The sequence below is a fragment of the Ruditapes philippinarum genome, unplaced genomic scaffold, assembly GCF_026571515.1.
Source record: "Ruditapes philippinarum isolate M1 unplaced genomic scaffold, ASM2657151v2 ctg7524_1_1_1_1, whole genome shotgun sequence".
Taxonomy (NCBI): domain Eukaryota; kingdom Metazoa; phylum Mollusca; class Bivalvia; order Venerida; family Veneridae; genus Ruditapes; species Ruditapes philippinarum.
The window spans coordinates 64,287-83,933 of NW_026857553.1; the positions used below are offsets into that span (position 1 = coordinate 64,287).

General features: G+C 33.6%; 2 protein-coding genes across 3 annotated transcripts; one reads left to right on the top strand and one right to left on the bottom strand.

Annotated features, from left to right (window-relative positions):
* Positions 1 to 2,444: 2,444 nt before the first annotated feature.
* On the bottom strand, positions 2,445 to 3,239 carry LOC132750138 (keratin-associated protein 5-2-like). Its single transcript, XM_060740078.1, has 2 exons — positions 3,191 to 3,239; positions 2,445 to 2,911 (listed from the first exon to the last, which is right to left on the bottom strand). Exons 1-2 carry the CDS (start codon positions 3,237 to 3,239, stop codon positions 2,445 to 2,447), a joined length of 516 nt encoding a protein of 171 aa, XP_060596061.1.
* Positions 3,187 to 16,705, top strand: LOC132750137 (ATP-binding cassette sub-family A member 2-like). Of its 2 annotated transcripts, XM_060740077.1 has the most exons (4): positions 3,187 to 3,282; positions 5,355 to 5,476; positions 11,132 to 11,324; positions 15,052 to 16,705. In XM_060740077.1, the coding sequence occupies exons 1-4, from the start codon at positions 3,258 to 3,260 to the stop codon at positions 15,108 to 15,110; spliced, it is 399 nt and encodes a 132-aa protein (XP_060596060.1). In that variant the 5' UTR covers positions 3,187 to 3,257; the 3' UTR covers positions 15,111 to 16,705. The 2 variants fall into 2 exon arrangements, with proteins under 2 accessions (XP_060596060.1, XP_060596059.1); XM_060740076.1 differs by lacking the exon at positions 15,052 to 16,705 and having other exon boundaries at positions 11,132 to 12,303.
* The last annotated feature ends 2,942 nt before the right edge of the window (positions 16,706 to 19,647 follow it).

Below are 19,647 nucleotides of genomic sequence, written 5' to 3' on the forward strand. Positions count from 1 at the left end.
GTGTATGGATAGCTTATATCAAGAGGCAGCTTAGGATTGCTATCCAGGTGTCTGTGATCAAGGTCAAGGTCACTGTTACTAAAAATAGAAATTCAATTTCCTCTCAATAACTTTAGTTTGCTTTGGCCTATTGACACCAAACTTGGTGTGTAGGTAGCTTATATCAAGAGGCAGCTTGGGATTGCAACCCAGGTGTCTGTGTTCAAGGTCACTGTTATTTAAAATAGAAATTCAGTTTCTGCTCAATAACTTGAGTTTGCTTTTACCTTGGATTGCCACTTAGATATCTGGGAGCAAGGTCAAGGTCATTTGCTTACAGCGTTTTTTTTTCTCTACTTTAGGAATGGTGCCGGTACCAGACTGATTGGGAAAAAATGCGTTATTTTGACTTATAGTGGAAATATTTTTTAATGCATTTTTTCAGCTACAAATAAGATTAATCATCATGAATAAAGATAGCTAACAGCTTCCACTGTCAAGTTGGAAACTATGAAGTGGTGATTTATATGAATATGTTGGATTTAAATGATTTCAGAGAAATTTCTTGGCCTTGTGGGAATTTTGAATAACCATTTTGGGAATTTAAACATTGGAAATTGGGAATTTTAATGTATATTTTCTATTGGGAACAGTACCCTTTTAGGGTAGTAGTTATATAAAGAAAAAAAAACACTGGCTTACAATAGAATTTTCAGCTTCTACTCAATAACTTTGACCTATTGATTGCTGTTACATCAAAACTTGGTCGTTGAAAACCTGGTTTTCGTCGCATTGCGGCGCTTCTTGTTCAATAATTGTTTGTTGCCTATACATTGTTTAATATTTCATCAAAAGCAATCCAAATATTTCATAATTATGATATTGACAAAAGGTAATCAATTACGCAAGAATTGTTAGCAATTAGCAACGTATCGTGCACGTGTATGGCATGGGTGTTTAATGTTTTTAACACTTGTAATAGAAAACTTGACCATCATCAGTGGCGTATTCAGGCTCCAAAATGTTTTATAACGTCTCACATTTCATATACACATTTTGTTCTCATAGTTTGAGTGAAGTATTGGTATAATAAGCTTCAAAAGCAATATTTTCGACAATAACAAGTTATAAAAATTATCTAAAATCTTAAAGTCAATACATGTTCCTCTTAATCACATTATCTAAATGGTGTGAAAACGCTTGTCCAATAAACATCAACCACGTGTCATTGGTAATTTAATTATCGGTACTTAACACCCGTGATAAACTTTCTGCCAATCACCAAATTGCTGTTGTTTCGCTAAATAAACAGTAGCTGCATTTGATTTTAACGGGGTTTTCTGATTGGGGAAGGAATTGTTATAAGTAACGTTTAATTAAATTATTTTATGTTTTTTACTGTTTTAAAATGGAAATAGAAAGAACAGCAAATTCTACATGCATGTTGTTTTACTATTTTAATAATTTCATCAAACAATTATTACTATTTTTAATTTTAAAAATGCATAAAATATTTCAATCATTACTAAAAAGATAATGTAATTTGGTTAGCAAATTGCTTGCTACTGTTCATGCTTTTAACGAATATAGCGATTTGCTTATATATTTCCGGCAGCAGAAATAAGAAAATAAATTTTACAGTTAAAAAATTACAGGATAAATTTAAACTAGTACTATTCACAGTAAAAATGATCCACAAAAGTATAATAATATTAAGCAAATACTAACATGTTTGTTATTTATGCACTGTTTAAACTGAACGAACACTATTTATGAAAAACACCCCTCTTTGAAGCAATTTGGTTGTCTGCACCTTAAAAATGGTGCTAATTAGCAAATACTTCTGTTAACGGTCAAATTGTTTGAGATGAAATGTGTTGCGTTTCATGGTAAACGTGTTGTAATTAAGCGCTGTAATACAAATCTTTTGAATAAAGATATGAATTTGTTTTCTTAAGTGTTACATGTCATTGATTAAAGTCATTACACTATTTAACGTAAATATAACGTAATACACGGGGGAAAAAAGAAACAGATTTAAAGACTCATAAATATCTTCGAATATCAGCCATGACGGAAATAAACGTATTTCTTTGTGTAGCAGTAAAGCCATTAAGCAGCATTTTGTTGAAATTTGGTTGTGGTAATTTATTGTTAAGATTACATTAGAAAGTCAACAGCGTATGCATTACTGACTTTTCGTATTCTTCAAGTAAAAATCTGAAAATTATGTATAGAAAAGCTATTACATTACTTTTCGTAAAAATAACGAATTGAACGGGAAAAAAATGAAACAGATTGTGAAATCCATACTTGTCTTCCAGTGTCAGCAATAACGATAAAAACGTATTTAATTCCATTTTTATACCCCCGCACAACAAAGTTGTAAGGGGGGTATACTGGAATCAGCTTGTCCGTCCGGCTGTCCGGCCACACTACCGAATAAGGATTTTGTGTATATATATCTATACAACAACAACTACAACCGCAACCGCCAACACAACCACCACCACCAACACAACCGCAACTGCCAACATAACCGCCACTGCAACCACAACCGCAACCACAACAGACACCATCACCACAACTGCCAACACTGTACCACCACTGCCACTAAAACCACAACCGCCACCGCAACCAACACAACCACCACAACTGCCAACACCACCACCACAATGGCAAGCTCCAAGAGAACCGCAACCATCACCGCAACCGCCACCAAAACTGTGACGACCACCCCAACCGCCACCACAACCGCAAGCGCCAACAGAACCGCAACCATCACCGCAACCGCCAACCCAACTGCACCCGCCACCACAATCACAAACGACACCAAAAACATAACAGCAACCGCAACCACAACCTTCAACACAACCACAACGGCAAATGCCGCTACAACCGCATAATATACCAAAGATTTCCAACAAACTCCCTGACAGTTATCACAAGAACTCTTTGACAAGTTATCATAAGAACTCCATCCTTCTTGTAACAGTCCCAGTCCCCCGTGATTTTGTTTAATCATGATTACGTTATATGATTTATATGCGGATTTTATTCTTACTTTGACAAAAATCAACATTAACAAGACATCAGACGTGTAAAATCATTAAAATGGTTCTTACATTTGGGATAAAATTGTAGAAATAAAGTAGATTTCTATTTGTAGAACTATAATGGTATTTTCTTCTTTCGTTTCAGGACTAATAACTCACCAAAACCACTTCCCTCTGCAGGGATTTAACCCTTTCTACAGCCATTCTGTGGCGATGAATTGAATGTATTCGAGAAAAACAACACCAGGTTGAAATTTTACTAATATAGAGACTTCCTAAACGGATAGTTTTTCCAAATATTAATGAGTTACTTCCCTTTTATATTTACTCTGCCTCCATTTGTAAGTGGATTTTGTATTATAATGTGATTTTTTACCTGTTGCCTTAATCTTTAAGACAAATTTATTTGACTGTCCGCGTAAGAGGGAAGTATAAAAGAAATTGTTTAATTGAGTTTCATTTTGTTTTTTTGCTGTATCTTTAATTTTATCAATTTAAATAATTTAAGCTTTATTCATGATATAATCAAGTCATTGACTCATTGTAAGTACATGTGTACATTTAGATAAATTTTCAGGGAAATAGGGAGATATTAAAATGAATTACATAGTTTAAATTATGTTATATTGTGAGATTTACCACTGATTTGCATTATTTTTCACCATACATGTACTTCTACCGTGTTATTAACGCAGTTATGGTTATTTTGACCTCTTTTGTTATTAACATGGGTTGTATGTGAAATCTTTTTTCTCAGTTCACTACACTTAATAATTTTTCAAAATTTCATGAAAATTAGCATAAATCTGCTGCTTTAAAGTGTCTAGGGGGGACAAAAGTTACCTAATGTTTTAAGTAGGGGTGTGGATCATCTGATAAGTGACAATCAGATCCGATCCATGATTCAGCACTTACGATTCACAAATCGAACCACGAATGTTTTATTATCAAGACACCCATAAAAACATGAATATAAGTTCTGAAAACATGTTTATTTTCTTTAAACAATACTAAACATTAAACATATATACAAATATACACTAGGTTTAAAGGTTTTTCGAAAGGGGTCGCGCCGATATAAAAAATTCCACCTGCAAATTGGTAATTACTTAGGTATTTCAATAAAAAAGGGGAAAAGGCCGTTTGTGAAACATACCAGGGTGAGCTGACCGAACAGGCACAACAAAAATATGAACAGACAAATTTAATGTTTCCAAACATTGGAAGTAAATTTTGCTGGTGAAATTTTATATTGGCGCGACTCATTTTAAGCCATTGTTGCAGACGTCACGCTGACCTAACTTGAGAATTTCGGAAATTTTTGAATCCCGATTATTAAAGATAAAACCTTCTTCGATAGATGTCATGTTATCATAAATCTATATACAGCGACTACTAAAAACATTTATTTATTTTCATGTAAACACATAGTGCTCAATAAAGATAAAGTGATCCCTTTTTCGAAACTAATGACTTCCTAGCTCAGCATCATGCTATTTGTTTGTTTACTTCCTGTCTTTATTCGGCAAATTGTATTTAAGTAAACATCGCATAAACCATACTAAATTGGCATTTTTGGGGCTTTTATTGTGTGAGAAACAGTTAATTTATATAAACAAATAAGATCGTGATCCACGATCTCTTGGTTGACGAATATTCATACTCGATTTTTTATCTTGATTCGTGATTATCCGAGTACTCGGATACTCGCCCCAGCCCTAGTTTTAAGATCAGGTTTCTAGGGAAACTTGTTCCTGACAGTGGTGTCCTTTAATTGCTGTCACCAGAATCTTCTTTTATCCAAAAGTACCTCAGATTTTATAATAATTAAATCAAACTTTCAGAATTCCAAAGAACCAGTAAAAAGGACTTGACAGATTAAATATTTTGATATGACAAAATATAAATATCCATTGATGTAGGTCTAGACTTATAACTTGGATGCACAATTTCAGATCATTCACTGACTCCATAATTATTTTATAGCTTAATATTCAAATTGTGAAAAATGACCCCGATTGAAAAGCATAGAAATAAACAAAACTACTCAGAATGAAGCCACAAAAAATACCAATTTTTCAATCTAATTTCTCAAGGTAATCAGTTTTAATTATCATTATCTGCACATGTCTGTATTTTGTCTCCCTTATAAGCTGTCGCCTATGGTTGCCACACTCTATCTATATGAGAAAACACAGATTTAATGTATTTTTGGCTAATATTTTGGACCTCTGAGTCAAGTTCCTGTAAGATTTTAAATTGGACCTCTGAGTCAAGTTCCTGTAAGATTTTAAATATCTTTTACTCAATATTTTTCAGAATTTCCCTTTAACTTGTTAATGGACAGTATAACAAGTTATGTTCCAAGCATACAAGATGTGCCAAGTTCTGATGTTGACAAGTTGTGTAGCACAGATGATACAACTTCCTCACAATCTCTGGTAATTAATGGTTATTTACATGTATATCTTTATTTTATACATATTGAATTATTCTGGTTTAAGTTCCGATACTGTTTAACCCTTTTTCTTCCAGAACTTTATTCAAAGTGTAATTATTATATATACAGTATATAAAACTTTACTCCTATGTGTGCAGTTAGTTAGATTGAACTGTTAGTGTGACAGGTGTACCTATATTGTTGCCATCATTTAGCGACATAATCTCATTGTGGAAGAGCATTTTATTGTTGTTTATTTTAGATGGATTGAATCAAAGTAAAGGTAACAAAGGATGTTTTTATAGCCCTTGTCTAACAGACACATTTAAACATTATATCTACTGCCCTTATCTAACATTCACATTTAAACATTATATCTACTGCCCTTATCTAACAGACACATTTAAACATTATATCTACTGCCCTTATCTAACAGACACATTTAAACATTATATCTACTGCCCTTATCTAACAGACACATTTAAACATTATATCTACTGCCCTTATCTAACAGACACATTTAAACATTATATTTACTGCCCTTATCTAACATTCAAATTTAAACATTATATCTACTGCCCTTATCTAACAGACACATTTAAACATTATATCTACTGCCCTTATCTAACAGACACATTTAAACATTATATCTACTGCCCTTATCCACGCCCGGCAAACTGTCGCTCCACTTCAAAATTGTGGTGTACGGTAAAACGAGCAAACGGCATTTCCGAGATAGAGCGGAAGGCCGATTTAAACGCCTAATAGTAAGTATTGTTTATGTTTTTGTCTTGTTATTCATTTAAGTTGTATTTTTTCGAAAAACAGAAAATGTAGTTCCGTGTAAGATTGATTTAGGCTTCCAATGATCTAAGCTGTTACAAAAAGAAAATTATATTTAGCCAGGGAGAACTTTTCTCCCTGACGAAGCGAACGACGATTTGTAGAATATTGAACTTCCCAACCATAGAAATGCCATACCCTTCAGATGTCTTGAAAAAGTGTATTAGTAAATTATCAACCCGTAATAAGAACTTGTCCTTTGTGCAAAATAAATTACTCCTGAAGGATTTCTTAAATTTGTAAATCGATATTTTTCGAAAGTAGTGGAGCGAAAGGGCAAGAGATGGAGCAAAAGGTTCGATGTTGAGCGCAAGGCGATCTTATTTTGACATATTAGGAGGAGCGTAGTCTATGATTTTTTATATATAAAAGCTATAGTAGTTAAAATACACATGATCAAGTGTTAAGACCGAAATATACATACCTTTTAAAGACAACTAATAAAGTGTGATATCCTTTCAACGACTATAGCGTAATAAATGTAATCGTGAAGGTGTCACCTATGGCTGCCGTGTAGATTCCATTATTTATGTTCGAAATTTGGATGAGGCCCGACCATTGAATCATACACATGTATGCATGGCATAATACAGGATGCCACTTATTCCGAGATCAATCATGATTTTTCACACAGTTATGTACATTTAAAAACGTGTGTCCGTGCAAATTCGACAAAATCGAAAATTTTCAGTTCTACCGCGAACAAATGTTTCCGAGCAGGGACGTGTAACGCGATTGTTCACGCCAAAATGTTATGTTTTTCGAAAAGTTAGATATTCAAGGTGCAGAACAGAAACAAAATTATGCAATGCATGGAACACATTAAATTAAATGGATCACTACTACCGAGTTCAGTTCACAATGACTTTCTGTCACAATGACCTTCGCGATTACATTTATTACGCTATAGTCGTTGAAAGGATATCACACTTAATTAGTTGTCTTTAAAAGGTATATATATATCTGTCTCAACACTTGATCACGTCTATTTTAACTTCCATAGCTTTTATATATAAAAAATCATAGACTACGCTCCTCCTAATACGTCAAAATAATATCGCCTTGCGCTCAACATCGAACCTTTTGCTCCATCTCTTGCCCTTTCGCTCCACTACTTTCGAAAAATATCGATTTACAAATTTAAGAAATCCTTCAGGAGTAATTTATTTTGCACGAAGGACAAGTTCTTATTACGGGTTGATAATTTACTAATACACTTTTTCAAGAAATCTGAAGGGTATGGCATTTCTATGGTTGGGAAGTTCAATATTCTACAAATCGTGGTTCGCTTCGTCAGGGAGAAAAGTTCTCCCTGGCTTAATATAATTTTCTTTTTGTAACAGCTTAGATCATTGGAAGCCTAAATCAATCCTACACGGAACTACATTTTCCGTTTTTTGAAAAAAATACAACTTAAATGAATAACAAGACAAAAACATGAACAATACTTACAATTAGGCGTTTTAATCGATCTTCAGCTCTATCTCGGAAATGCCGTTCGCTCGTTTTACCGTACACCACAATTTTGAAGTGGAGCGACAGTTTGCCGGGCGTGTTATCTAACAGGCACATTTAAACATTATATCTACTGCCCTTATCTAACAGACACATTTAAACATTATATTTACTGCCCTTATCTAACAGGCACATTTAAACATTATATCTACTGCCCTTATCTAACAGGCACATTTAAACATTATATCTACTGCCCTTATCTAACAGGCACATTTAAACATTATATCTACTGCCCTTATCTAACAGGCACATTTAAACATTATATCTACTGCCCTTATCTAACAGACACATTTAAACATTATATTTACTGCCCTTATCTAACAAGCACATTTAAACATTACATCTACCGCCCTTATCTAACAGACACACTTAAACATATCTACTGCCCTTATCTAATAGACACATTTAAACATTGTCACTAATTTTTTCATATAAATTCTCGTGGTTTTTGTTTCCCTTTCAATTTGTATGCCTCTTCTTAGGAGAGCAGGTAATGGATATGCTCTTGTTCATCTGGCTGGCTTTTATCTAACTTGACTGTTAGAGTTCTTTACAAATGTATTTTGTTCATGTTACAGTAAAGATAAATCAAGTGTATCATTCTGGACATATTACCAGTGAGAATTCTTTACAAATGTATTTTGTTCATGTTACAGTAAAGATAAATCAAGTGTATCATTCTGGACATATTACCAGTTAGAATTCTTTACAAATGTACTTTGTTCATGTTACAGTATAGAATCAAGCAAGTGTGTGCATTCTGACAAGGCATATATATATATATATATATTAATTTTAGAACACTCAATTTGTAAACTGTTAGCTATAAAATGGTGCCCAATACTTCATCTCAATCAATCTTCTTTTTTACCTGTTTAGTTTTAAGTGCTCTCAAGGAATCTTTCATTTTCCAGGTTTATTGTAGCATTGTTCCTATGGCATTTAAGATTTTATTTGGCACCTTTTCATGTCTTTTGTTCTTTATGTATATTAAAAGATATCAAAAGTACATATATACATGTAGCATGGTATTAGGCTTAAATAGAGACTGGTAAAAGCATAGAGAAAAATTCTCCTTTCTAAACCCCAAATTAGGCAATGTATTAGTCTGTAATAACTTGAAATTTATTCATTGTTAACACAATCAATGTATTAGTCTGTAATAACTTGAAATTTATTGTCCCCCGCCTTTTCGAAGAAAAAAGGGGGATATAGAAATAGGCTCCGTCCGTCCGTCTGTCCGTCAGTCCGTCTGTCCGTCCGTCCGTCCGTCTGTCCGTCCGTCACACTTTCGTGTCCGGTCCATAACTATGTCATTTATGAAAGGAATTTTAAATAACTTGGCACAAATGTTTATTATAATAAGACGATGTGTCATGCGCAACAACCAGATTCCTACCTCCAGGGTCAAGGTCACACTTGCTCATTCAAGGTCAAAATTGCCTATTTGAGGGTATATGTCGTGTCCGGTCCATAACTTTCTTATCTATGAAGGGATTTTGTAAATACTTGCCATAATTGTTCACAATAATCAGACGATGTGTCATGCGCAAAAACCAGTCACCCACCTTTAAGGTCAAGGTCACCACTTGGAGGTCAAATATTAACATAGGCTGTTACAGGGTATATTTCGTGTCCGGTCTATAACTTTCTTATCTATGAAGGATTTTTGTAAAATACTTGCCATAATTGTTCACAATTATCAGACGATGTGTCATGCCGGAAAAAGCAGTCACCCTACCTTCAAGGTCAAGGTCACACTTGGAGGTCGTCAAATATTAACATAGTCTGTTACAGGATATATTTCATGTCCGGTCCATAACTTTCTTATCTATGAAGGATTTTGTAAATACTTGCCATAATTGTTCACAATAATCAGACGATGTGTCATGCGCAAAACCAGTCACCTACCTTCAAGGTCAAGGTCACACTTGGAGGTCAAATATTAACATAGTCTGTTACAGGGTATATTTTCGTGTCCTGTCCATAACTTTCTTATCTATGAAGGGATTTTGGTAAATACTTGCCATAATTGTTCACAATTATCAGACGATGTGTCATGCGGAAAAAGCAGTCACCTACCATCAAGGTCAAGGTCACACTTGGAGGTCAAATATTAACATAGTCTGTTACAGGGTATATTTCGTGTCCGGTCCATAACTTTCTTATCTATGAAGGGTTTTTTGTAAATACTTGCCCATAATTGTTCATAATAATCAGACGATGTGTCATGCGCAAAAAAACCAGTTGCCTACCTTCAACTGTCAAGGTCACACTTGGAGGTCAAATATTAACATAGTCTGTTACAGGGTATATTTCGTGGTCCGGTCCATAACTTTGTCATTTATCAAAGGAATTTGAGATAACTTGGCACAAATGTTTATTATAATAAGACAATGTGTCATGCGCAACAACCAGACCCGTACCTTCAGGGTCAAGGTCGTACTTGTTCATTCAAGGTCAACATTGTCTATTTGAGGGTATATGTCGTGTCCAGTCCATAACTTTCTTATCTATGAAGGACTTTTGTAAATACTTGCCATAATTGTTAACAATAATCAGATGATGTGTCATGCGCAAAATCCGGTCACCTACCTCCAAGGTCAAGGTCACACTTGGAGGTCAAATACTTACATAGTCTGTTACAGGGTATATTTTGTGTCAGGTCTATAATTTTTTCATAGATCAAAGGATTGTGAAAATACTTCGCACAAATAGTCACTATAATAAGAGGATGTGTCATGCGCAACACCTGCATCCCTACCTCCAAGGTCAAGGTCACACTTAGAGGTCAAAAATCAACATAGTCTGTTATAGGGTATATTTTGTGTTGAATCTAGAATTTCTTCATAGTTCAAGGGATTTTGAAATAACTTGGCACAAATAGTCACAATAATAAGACGTTATGTCATGCACAACACCTGCTCCCCTACCTCCAAGGTCAAGTTCACACTTAGAGGTCAAAGCTAACATGATAGATTTTTAAATTCCGTGTTTCATTTTATTTTTTTGACAAATTTATTGTTACATTTGCAGATCTAGCATTGATCATAATTTTGGACTGAATGTCCTGAGATCCATACCTCAATCTTTTGAAATAGCACAATTTTATGCTTCATATAAAACTCCCGGGGCGGGGGACGTTGGTAACTCTGTTACAAATTCTTGTTCATTGTTAACACAATCAATATATTAGTCTGTAATAACTTGAAATTTATTCATTGTTAAACACAGTCAATGTATTAGTCTGTAATAACTTGAAATTTATTCATTGTTAAACTGGGAAAATTTATTTCAGAGTGGAAACCTTGCTGGAATGAACACAGAGGAAATTTCAACCTTGAGCCAAGTGTTCTCATTTCTGGACAACATTGCCTGTGCATGGCTAAACCTGGTGAATATGAACATCTTTGCTGGGTTCAGTACTGAGGATGAACTAGAATATTATTTCTTAAACAGACAGTTCCAGGATAATTTCACAGTTGTAGCAGGTTTGTTATTAATTTTTTTAACATACAAATGTATTTTGGTTTGTGAATGCAGAATAATATTTTCTGTGTATTAAATTTGTAAGGGAATCAGCTTGTCTATCCATTAAGATGTCAGGGTTCGAATTTAGCAATATTTACTACTAGCTAAAATTAGCTTGTGAATTTTATGCTTACTAGCTAAAATGAAAAGTGACTAGCAGAAATTGAGAACGCAAATTTATTAACATATGATGTACAAATCATATCAAGTTCTTGGGCCATATGGAGTGGTAGTTGGCCTCTTCTTTCTCTGACCATTGAGCCACCATCTCCTGACTGCTGGTCTAGGATCAAAGTCTTTGAACCTGATGTTGGCAACAGAAATTGTCATAAGAGTGTCCATCATATCCCCACCAAGGTAACATCTCCAGTCACTTTTGATGCGTTTCATAGTTGATAATGCAAGTTCACATGAGGCATAGGATAAGGTGGTTGTTATAAATGACAACAGTCATAAGCTTCTGAAAAAAACTGACCTCATTATGAGAGAATAATGTCATGGATCATGTAATGTTGAAATAGAATGTAAATGCTGGTGATAGCCTTCTTAAATAAATGTGGGCCTAGGCAGTTTCTACAACCAAAAAAAAATAAAATTGGCGATACCCCTCCCTACAGTAGCCTAGCTAGGCAGTTTTTATTGCACCCCCACCCACTCCCAAGACCATATAAAAGATTGGACATTACAAGATAAACAGAATGGACAGAAAGGGGCAAGACCATATTTATAACTACATAATGATCTTTCCATTCTGGTTAATAAATAGACAGTAAATGTAATTAAATATAAATACCTTAGATACACTGTCTGCAGGTGCAAAAAAATCAAGCATAACGGGAATCGGATTTTCCAGAACATGTCTATTTATAAAGACCAATCAGAGACGGTTACATAATTATCTACCAATCGTAGTCGCGGGTACCGATTGACGTCATTTTTTCACGCACATGCCCAAAAAATGGGCAACCCCCAAACAATCCGATTTCCGCAATTGTATTTACAGCGAAAATGCGCGTGACTATCTTTATTTTGAGGCTTTATAAGTTTTGTTTCAAATTTTTCACAAACATTTATTGAAAAGAAGGCTTTTATATATTTGGGTCCTTTTTCATTCACTCGCTAATATATGCGAGTGACTTTTATAGCTATTAGCGTGTTTGCGTGCCTAAATTCGGACCCTGAAGATGTCAGGGTTTTATTTGTCTAGAGCATAACTCAAAAGCTATTTGGGATATCAACTTGAAACTTCCTAGAATGATAAACATCTTCTAGTTTCTTGCTTAAGAATAATAATTCTGTTACATATAATTGGAGTTATTGCCCTTGCTTATTTATTTTTATTTTTTGTACAGAGCATATCTCAACAAGCAATGGAAACTTAAACTTTATAGATAAGCAAATTTTGAATGAGTGCATAATTCAAGATAAATAACTCTTTTGCTTAATTTTTAGCAATTTGCCCTTTGCAATTTTTCATACTCAATTTATGCTGAGGTAGAACTAAAAATTATTTCTTTTGAAACTTCATAGATGGATAGATATTATTACAAAAATGCAGTACACAAGAATCACAACTCCCTTTTGCATAATTTTGGCTTAATAACCATTTGTATTTTTTTTCATTCTTTTTTTTTTACTGTGGCATAATTCAAAAGTTATAAAACTTAATTGGTGGATAAATCTCATAAAGAAGTGAAAAAGAACCACCACTTTATTTTGTATAATGTTGGAGTTATTGCTCTTTGTTATTAGTCCCCTACCGGTTTACCGGAGGGGACTTTAGGTTTACCCTCCGTCCGTCTGTCCGTCTGTCTGTCCGTCCGTCTGTCCGTCCGTCAGTCCGTCTGTCCACAAAACTGGATCCTGCGATAACGCAAAAAGTACTGAAAATATTTTAATGAAACTTGATATATGGATAGATGGCAGTATGGAGATTATGCACGTCTTTTTCTTTTCTTCCTATGTTGAAAATTCTGGTTGCTATGGCAACAAATAGACTGAAAATATGGCAAATTTTACACATAACCTGGATCCCGCGATAACGCAAAAAGTACTGAAAATATTTTTATGAAACTTGATATATGGATAGATGGCAGTATGAAGATTATGCACGTCTTTTTCTTTTTTTCCTATGCTGAAAATTCTGGTTGCTATGGAATGATAGCAACAAATAGACTGAAAATATGCCAAATTTTACACATAACCTGGATCCAGTGATAACGCAAAAAGTACTGAAAATATTTTAATGAAACTTGATATATGGATAGATGGCAGTATGGAGATTATGCACGTCTTTTTCTTTTCTTCCTATGTTGAAAATTCTGGTTGCTATGGCAACAAATAGACTGAAAATATGGCAAATTTTACACATAACCTGGATCCCGCGATAACGCAAAAAGTACTGAAAATATTTTTATGAAACTTGATATATGGATAGATGGCAGTATGAAAATTATGCACGTCTTTTTCTTTTTTTCCTATGCTGAAAATTCTGGTTGCTATGGCAACAAATAGACTGAAAATATGCCAAATTTTACACATAACCTGGATCCAGTGATAACGCAAAAAGTACTGAAAATATTTTTATGAAACTTGACATATGGGTAGATGGCAGTATGGGAATTATGCACATCCTTTTCTTATCTTCCTATGTTGAAAATTCTGGTTGCTATGGCAACAAATAGACTGAATTTCAAGATATCTGATTCTAGTTTTTAAGTTTTTTCACTTTAAGTTCTTTATTTCTTAAGATATTTTCTTCAAACTTTAAATATAAGTTGCTAGTCATCAACCACATCATATGTGACAAGGTTTACAACTCTAGCACAAAATTTATCAGAAATTACCTCCCTTTAACTTAAAATTTTCATGGAAAAAACATTGTTTTTTTTTAATAACTTCTTTTTTTCTGAATGTATCTACTTCAAACTTCATATAAATGTTTCTTATTATCACTCAACATTTGTGAGTGTTCAATACTCTAGCAAGACTATTTCCAGAATTATTCCCCTTTTGAACTTAGATTTTTTTTTGAGAAATTGGTAATTTTTACCCCAACTTCTTCAATCATGATAGGATTTTCTTCAAACTCCCACATCATAATAATATGACAAGGTTTTTAAATCTAGCATCCATATTTCCAGAATTATCTCCTCCTTAAACTTTTAATTTTTCCTATTCGTTCTTTTAACTTTCATTTACTTCAAATTCAAAATAAACATTCAATATTTATACCTTCATTACTAATTGTTCTTTGTTACACTCACATCATGTATGACATCGTTATCTCCTTTTTAAAAATTTTTGCTTTTAAAAATGTTATATTTTGATAACAGGGATGTTTAAAAAATAACTTTAGAGTTTTCTTCAGTCCATCTGTCTGTCTGTACATAAAAACTGTTTCCTGTGATCACTTTTAAAGAACTTTTTCAACAAATTTACTTAAAATAGAAACATAAGTGAATGGCCAATGGCCCTTCAGAATGTTGCTTGGATACCGGTAGGGGACTTATGGATTGCTTGCAATACTATGATAATTGCTTGTTTTTCATAGAAAATTATTTTGTCTAGAGCATGTGATGTAATGTTTATAATACCTTATAAAGCAGTGTAATTTCTTAATGTTTTATATACAAGTATATATTTTATCATAATAACTGATAGCATATTTTTATTGTTATATTTCAGGGCTGGTTTTCGAGAACTTTAATTATCACATGGACACACTGCCGTCACATGTCCTTTAAAAGATCAGACAAATGAGAGTGCCAGATGAGTCGCCTGCCAACCAACAACGTCATTTTAACGCACTTTATGAATGAACCGCTTTTAAATGATGTCGTTTTAGAAGGGAAATATGTGCTTAGGATGACGTCATTTCGCCGTTGTTATTTAAGTTGTGAGTTCATACGCTATTGTAAGAAAATAGTTATTGATGAAATGACTTTAATTTCCATGAACATTATATCATTGAGGTTAACCATTTTAAATATGTAATAATATGGCAGAATATGCAAGAAAAAATATCTGACATATCAGGAATCCGCCCATGGCAAGCCTCGTGACCGCCCAATGGGCCGGTCCTCTCGGGACAGATATTCCGGTCCGAACCACAACATATGACAGATATTATTAATATGTGTCTTAAAGGGACTCCACTGAAGTTTTTGATATGAGGAGGCTGAAAATAATTTTTCGAGATTAATTTTCCATTTGATGAAGGTCTAGAGCAATAAGTTGTGTGCAAAATTTTATATCATTCTCTCATTCCGTTTTTCCAAAATAATTATTCTTATTGTGCAAAATAACTCAAATTAAAAAGTGATGCAATGCTTTTCACTCATATTGTGCTGTGAATAGCTCGAAAATACAAGTTTCAATTTATTTCTTTATATAATTTTATTTATCTTTTACAATATATTTTCAGTTTGCCAAGCTTTCTACTGTATATAAGAAATTCAGATTTTCTGGTTTTAGGCTTTTTGGACCTCAGTTGAGTTCCTTTAAGATTACAATGTGACTATCACTGATACTGGAATTATTGTAATCATATTTTGTAACTTTCATTCATACAGGACCTGGTAGAGAGAGCAATTATTGAGATACAGGTTGGAAAGCCGGTAACCAGTCCAGGAACTTTATTCATACAGGACCTGGTAGAGAGAGCAATTATTGAGATACAGGTTGGAAAGCCGGTAACCAGTCCAGGAACTTTCATTCATACAGGACCTGGTAGAGAGAGCAATTATTGAGATACAGGTTGGAAAGCCGGTAACCAGTCCAGGAACTTTATTCATACAGGACCTGGTAGAGAGAGCATTGAGATACAGGTTGGAAAACCGGTAACCAGTCCAGGAACTTTATTCATACAGGACCTGGTAGAGAGAGCAATTATTGAGATACAGGTTGGAAAGCCGGTAACCAGACCAGGAACTTTCCTACACAGAATGCCATATCCGTGTTGGCTGTGGGATGCGTGAGTTGTCTCCCTTGATACTCTGTTATTGTTGGAATTCAATATTTTGATAATTACATTGAAGCTACATTAATCAATAAAAATGTTTTAATCTGTCTTAGACCTTCTAAAATGTTTTGGACTTTTCATGTACAATTCAATTTATAATAATGAAAACATTAATTTAGTAATTTATGAGTGATTTAGTAACAACTTGTACTTGTTATAAAAATGAATGATGAGTAAAAGTTATTGTTGCTATTATTATGTTATTAAGACATTTATAACTTCACCTCCATAAGTAAAGCTTATTTTGTGAAGGGTTTGTTATCTCCTAATGAAATTGATGTAATTAAGGCACTTGTTACCTCCCCTTATAAAATGTGTTAATTATGACAATAAATGTTTGTTTTCAGATTTATCTGGCTAATACAACATATTATTCCGCTATGTTTGAAGTTGTCATGGGTTTATTCAGTAGCCATATTGGAACAGAAAATTGTCTTTGAAAAGGAGAAGAGATATAAAGAGGTTTGAAATTTGTAAATTTTTGTTAACTTATCTTACCTCTTTTATTTTTTGCCTTTTTAGCTCACCTGTCACAAAGTGACAAGGTGAGCTTTTGTGATCGCTTTTTGTCCTGCGTCCGTCTGTCGTATATCCGTCGTCCGTCCGTCCGTAAACTTTTACTTTAAATGACATCTCCTCATAAACCACCAAGCCAATTTCATCCAAACTTCACAGGAATGTTCCTTTGGTGGTCACCTTTAAAAATTGTTCAAAGAATTTAATTCCATGCAGAACTCTGGTTGCCATGGCAACCGAAAGAAAAAACTTTAAATACTTTCTTTTAAAAAATCCTAAGAGCTAGAGCTTAGATATTTGGCATGAAACATCTTCTAGTGAGTGTCTACCAAGTTTGTTCAAATTAAATCCCTGGTGTCAAAATTGGCCCCGCCTCGGGGGGTCATTGTTTTTCCCTATATGTAAATAGTAAAAAATGAAAAAATCTTCTTTTAAAGAACCCAAAGAGCTAGAGCTAAGATATTTAGCATGAAACATTTTCTAATGGGTGTCTACCAAGTTTGTTCAAATAAAAGCCCTAGGGTCAAAATTGGCCCCGCCCCGGGGGGTCATTGATTTTCCCTATATGCATATAGTAAAAACTTAAAAAATCTTCTTGTAAAGAACTCAAAGAGCCAGAGCTAAGATATTTAGCATGAAACATGTTCTAATGGCTGTCTACCAAGTTTGTTCAAATAAAAGCCCTGGGGTCAAAATAAGCCCGCCCCGGGGGTCATTGATTTTCCTTATATGTGTATAGCAAAACTTACAAAAGCTTCTTTGAAAAAACCCAAATAGCTACAGTTTAGATATGAGGCATGAAACATCTTCTAGTGAGTGTCTACAAAGTTTGTTCAAATAAAAGCCTTTGGGTCAAATTGGCCCCGCCCTGGGGGGGGGGGGGGAGGTCATTGATTTTCCCTATTTGCATATAGTAAAAATTTAAAAATCTTCTTTGAAAAAACCCAAATAGCTAGAGTTTAGATATTAAGCATGAATCATCTTCTAGTAAGTGTCTACAAAGTTTGTTTGAATAAAAGCCCTGGGTTCAAAACTGGCCCCGCCTCAGGGGTGTCATTGTTTTTAACTATATGTGTATAGTAAAAACTTAAAAATCTTCTTTTAAAAAACCCAATGAGCTAGAGCTTAGATGATTAGCATGAAATATCTTCTTATGGATGTCTACCAAGTTTGTTCAAATAAAAGCCCTAGGGTGAAAATTGGCCCTGCCAGAAAGGGGGGGAGGAGAGATCATTGTTTTTCATTATATGTGTGTAGTAAAAACTTAACATTGTGAAATAAAAACTTAACATTGTGAAACATCTTCTAAGTGTCTTCCAAGTTTGTTCAAATAAAAGCCCTGGGTTTAAACTGGCCCCGCTCCGGGGCCCTATACACAGGTGAGCGACCTCAGGGCCATCATGGCCCTCTTGTTTATTTGTTTTCAAATGACTTTTGTTTCCATGCTTGGTATTTCTTGTTGATTTTCCTTCAAATGGTTATTAAGTTTGTTTTTTTTTGGTTTCCATGAAATGTTTTACAAGCATTTATGAATGTATATTTATTATAGTATACTTGTTTATTAAAATGTCACACTGAAGCAGAATATTCTGTAAACAAAAAAATAAATGAAGTTGCTGTATATTTTTATATGAGTGATCAACAATGAGTGATATATGATATGATATATTTATATGAGTGATCAACAATGAGTGATATATGATATATGATATATTTATATGAGTGATCAACAATGAGTGATATATGATATGATATATTTATATGAGTGATCAACAATGAATGATATATGATATGATATATTTATATGAGTGATCAACAATGAGTGATATATGATATGATATATTTATATGAGTGATCAACAATGAGTGATATATGATATGATATATTTATATGGGTGATCAACAATGAATGATATATGATATATGATATAATTATATGAGTGATCAACAATGAGTGATATATGATATATGATATGATATATTTATATGGGTGATCAACAATGAATGATATATGATATGATATATTTATATGAGTGATCAACAATGAGTGATATATGATATATTTATATGAGTGATCAACAATGAGTGATATATGATATGATATATTTATATGAGTGATCAACAATGAGTGATATATGATATATGATATGATATATTTATATGAGTGATCAACAATGAGTGATATATGATATATGATATGATATATTTATATGAGTGATCAACAATGAGTGATATATGATATATGATATATTTATATGAGTGATCAACAATGAGTGATATATGATATATTTATATGAGTGATCAACAATGAGTGATATATGATATATGATATATTTATATGAGTGATCAACAATGAGTGATATATGATATATTTATATGAGTGATCAACAATGAGTGATATATGATATATTTATATGAGTGATCAACAATGAGTGATATAGGGTGAATTATGATTATATGATAAACGATACATGTTAAAATACACTCATGGTGTAAACATATTTATTTAAGCTTGATTGCGAAACAAGTTCTTACAACTTATATTAATCACTTTCGAGTCTGCTTCCTGGAACCAACCAGTACAGGTGTCAGATGAAGAAACATGGTCGTGACCAAAGTAGGGCTCGTACCCGTGACCTCTTGGTTGAGAGGCAGACACTTTAACCACTAGGCCACCGCTACCCTTATAAAATGCTTTCATGAGTCCATAAACTCTGATCCCCTTTCAAAATTAATTTTATTTAG

Coding starts and splice junctions, on each gene's coding strand:
- LOC132750138 (XM_060740078.1), bottom strand. CDS start 3,239: ATGGCTGTAGAAAGGGTTAAATCCCTGCAGAGGGAAGTGGTTTTGGTG. Junction 2,912..3,190: donor GAGGGAAGTGGTTTTGGTGA/GTTATTAGTCCT, acceptor GATAACTGTCAG/GGAGTTTGTTGGAAATCTTT.
- LOC132750137 (XM_060740076.1), top strand. CDS start 3,258: ATGTATTCGAGAAAAACAACACCAG. Junction 3,283..5,354: donor TTCGAGAAAAACAACACCAG/GTTGAAATTTTA, acceptor AATATTTTTCAG/AATTTCCCTTTAACTTGTTA. Junction 5,477..11,131: donor CAACTTCCTCACAATCTCTG/GTAATTAATGGT, acceptor AATTTATTTCAG/AGTGGAAACCTTGCTGGAAT.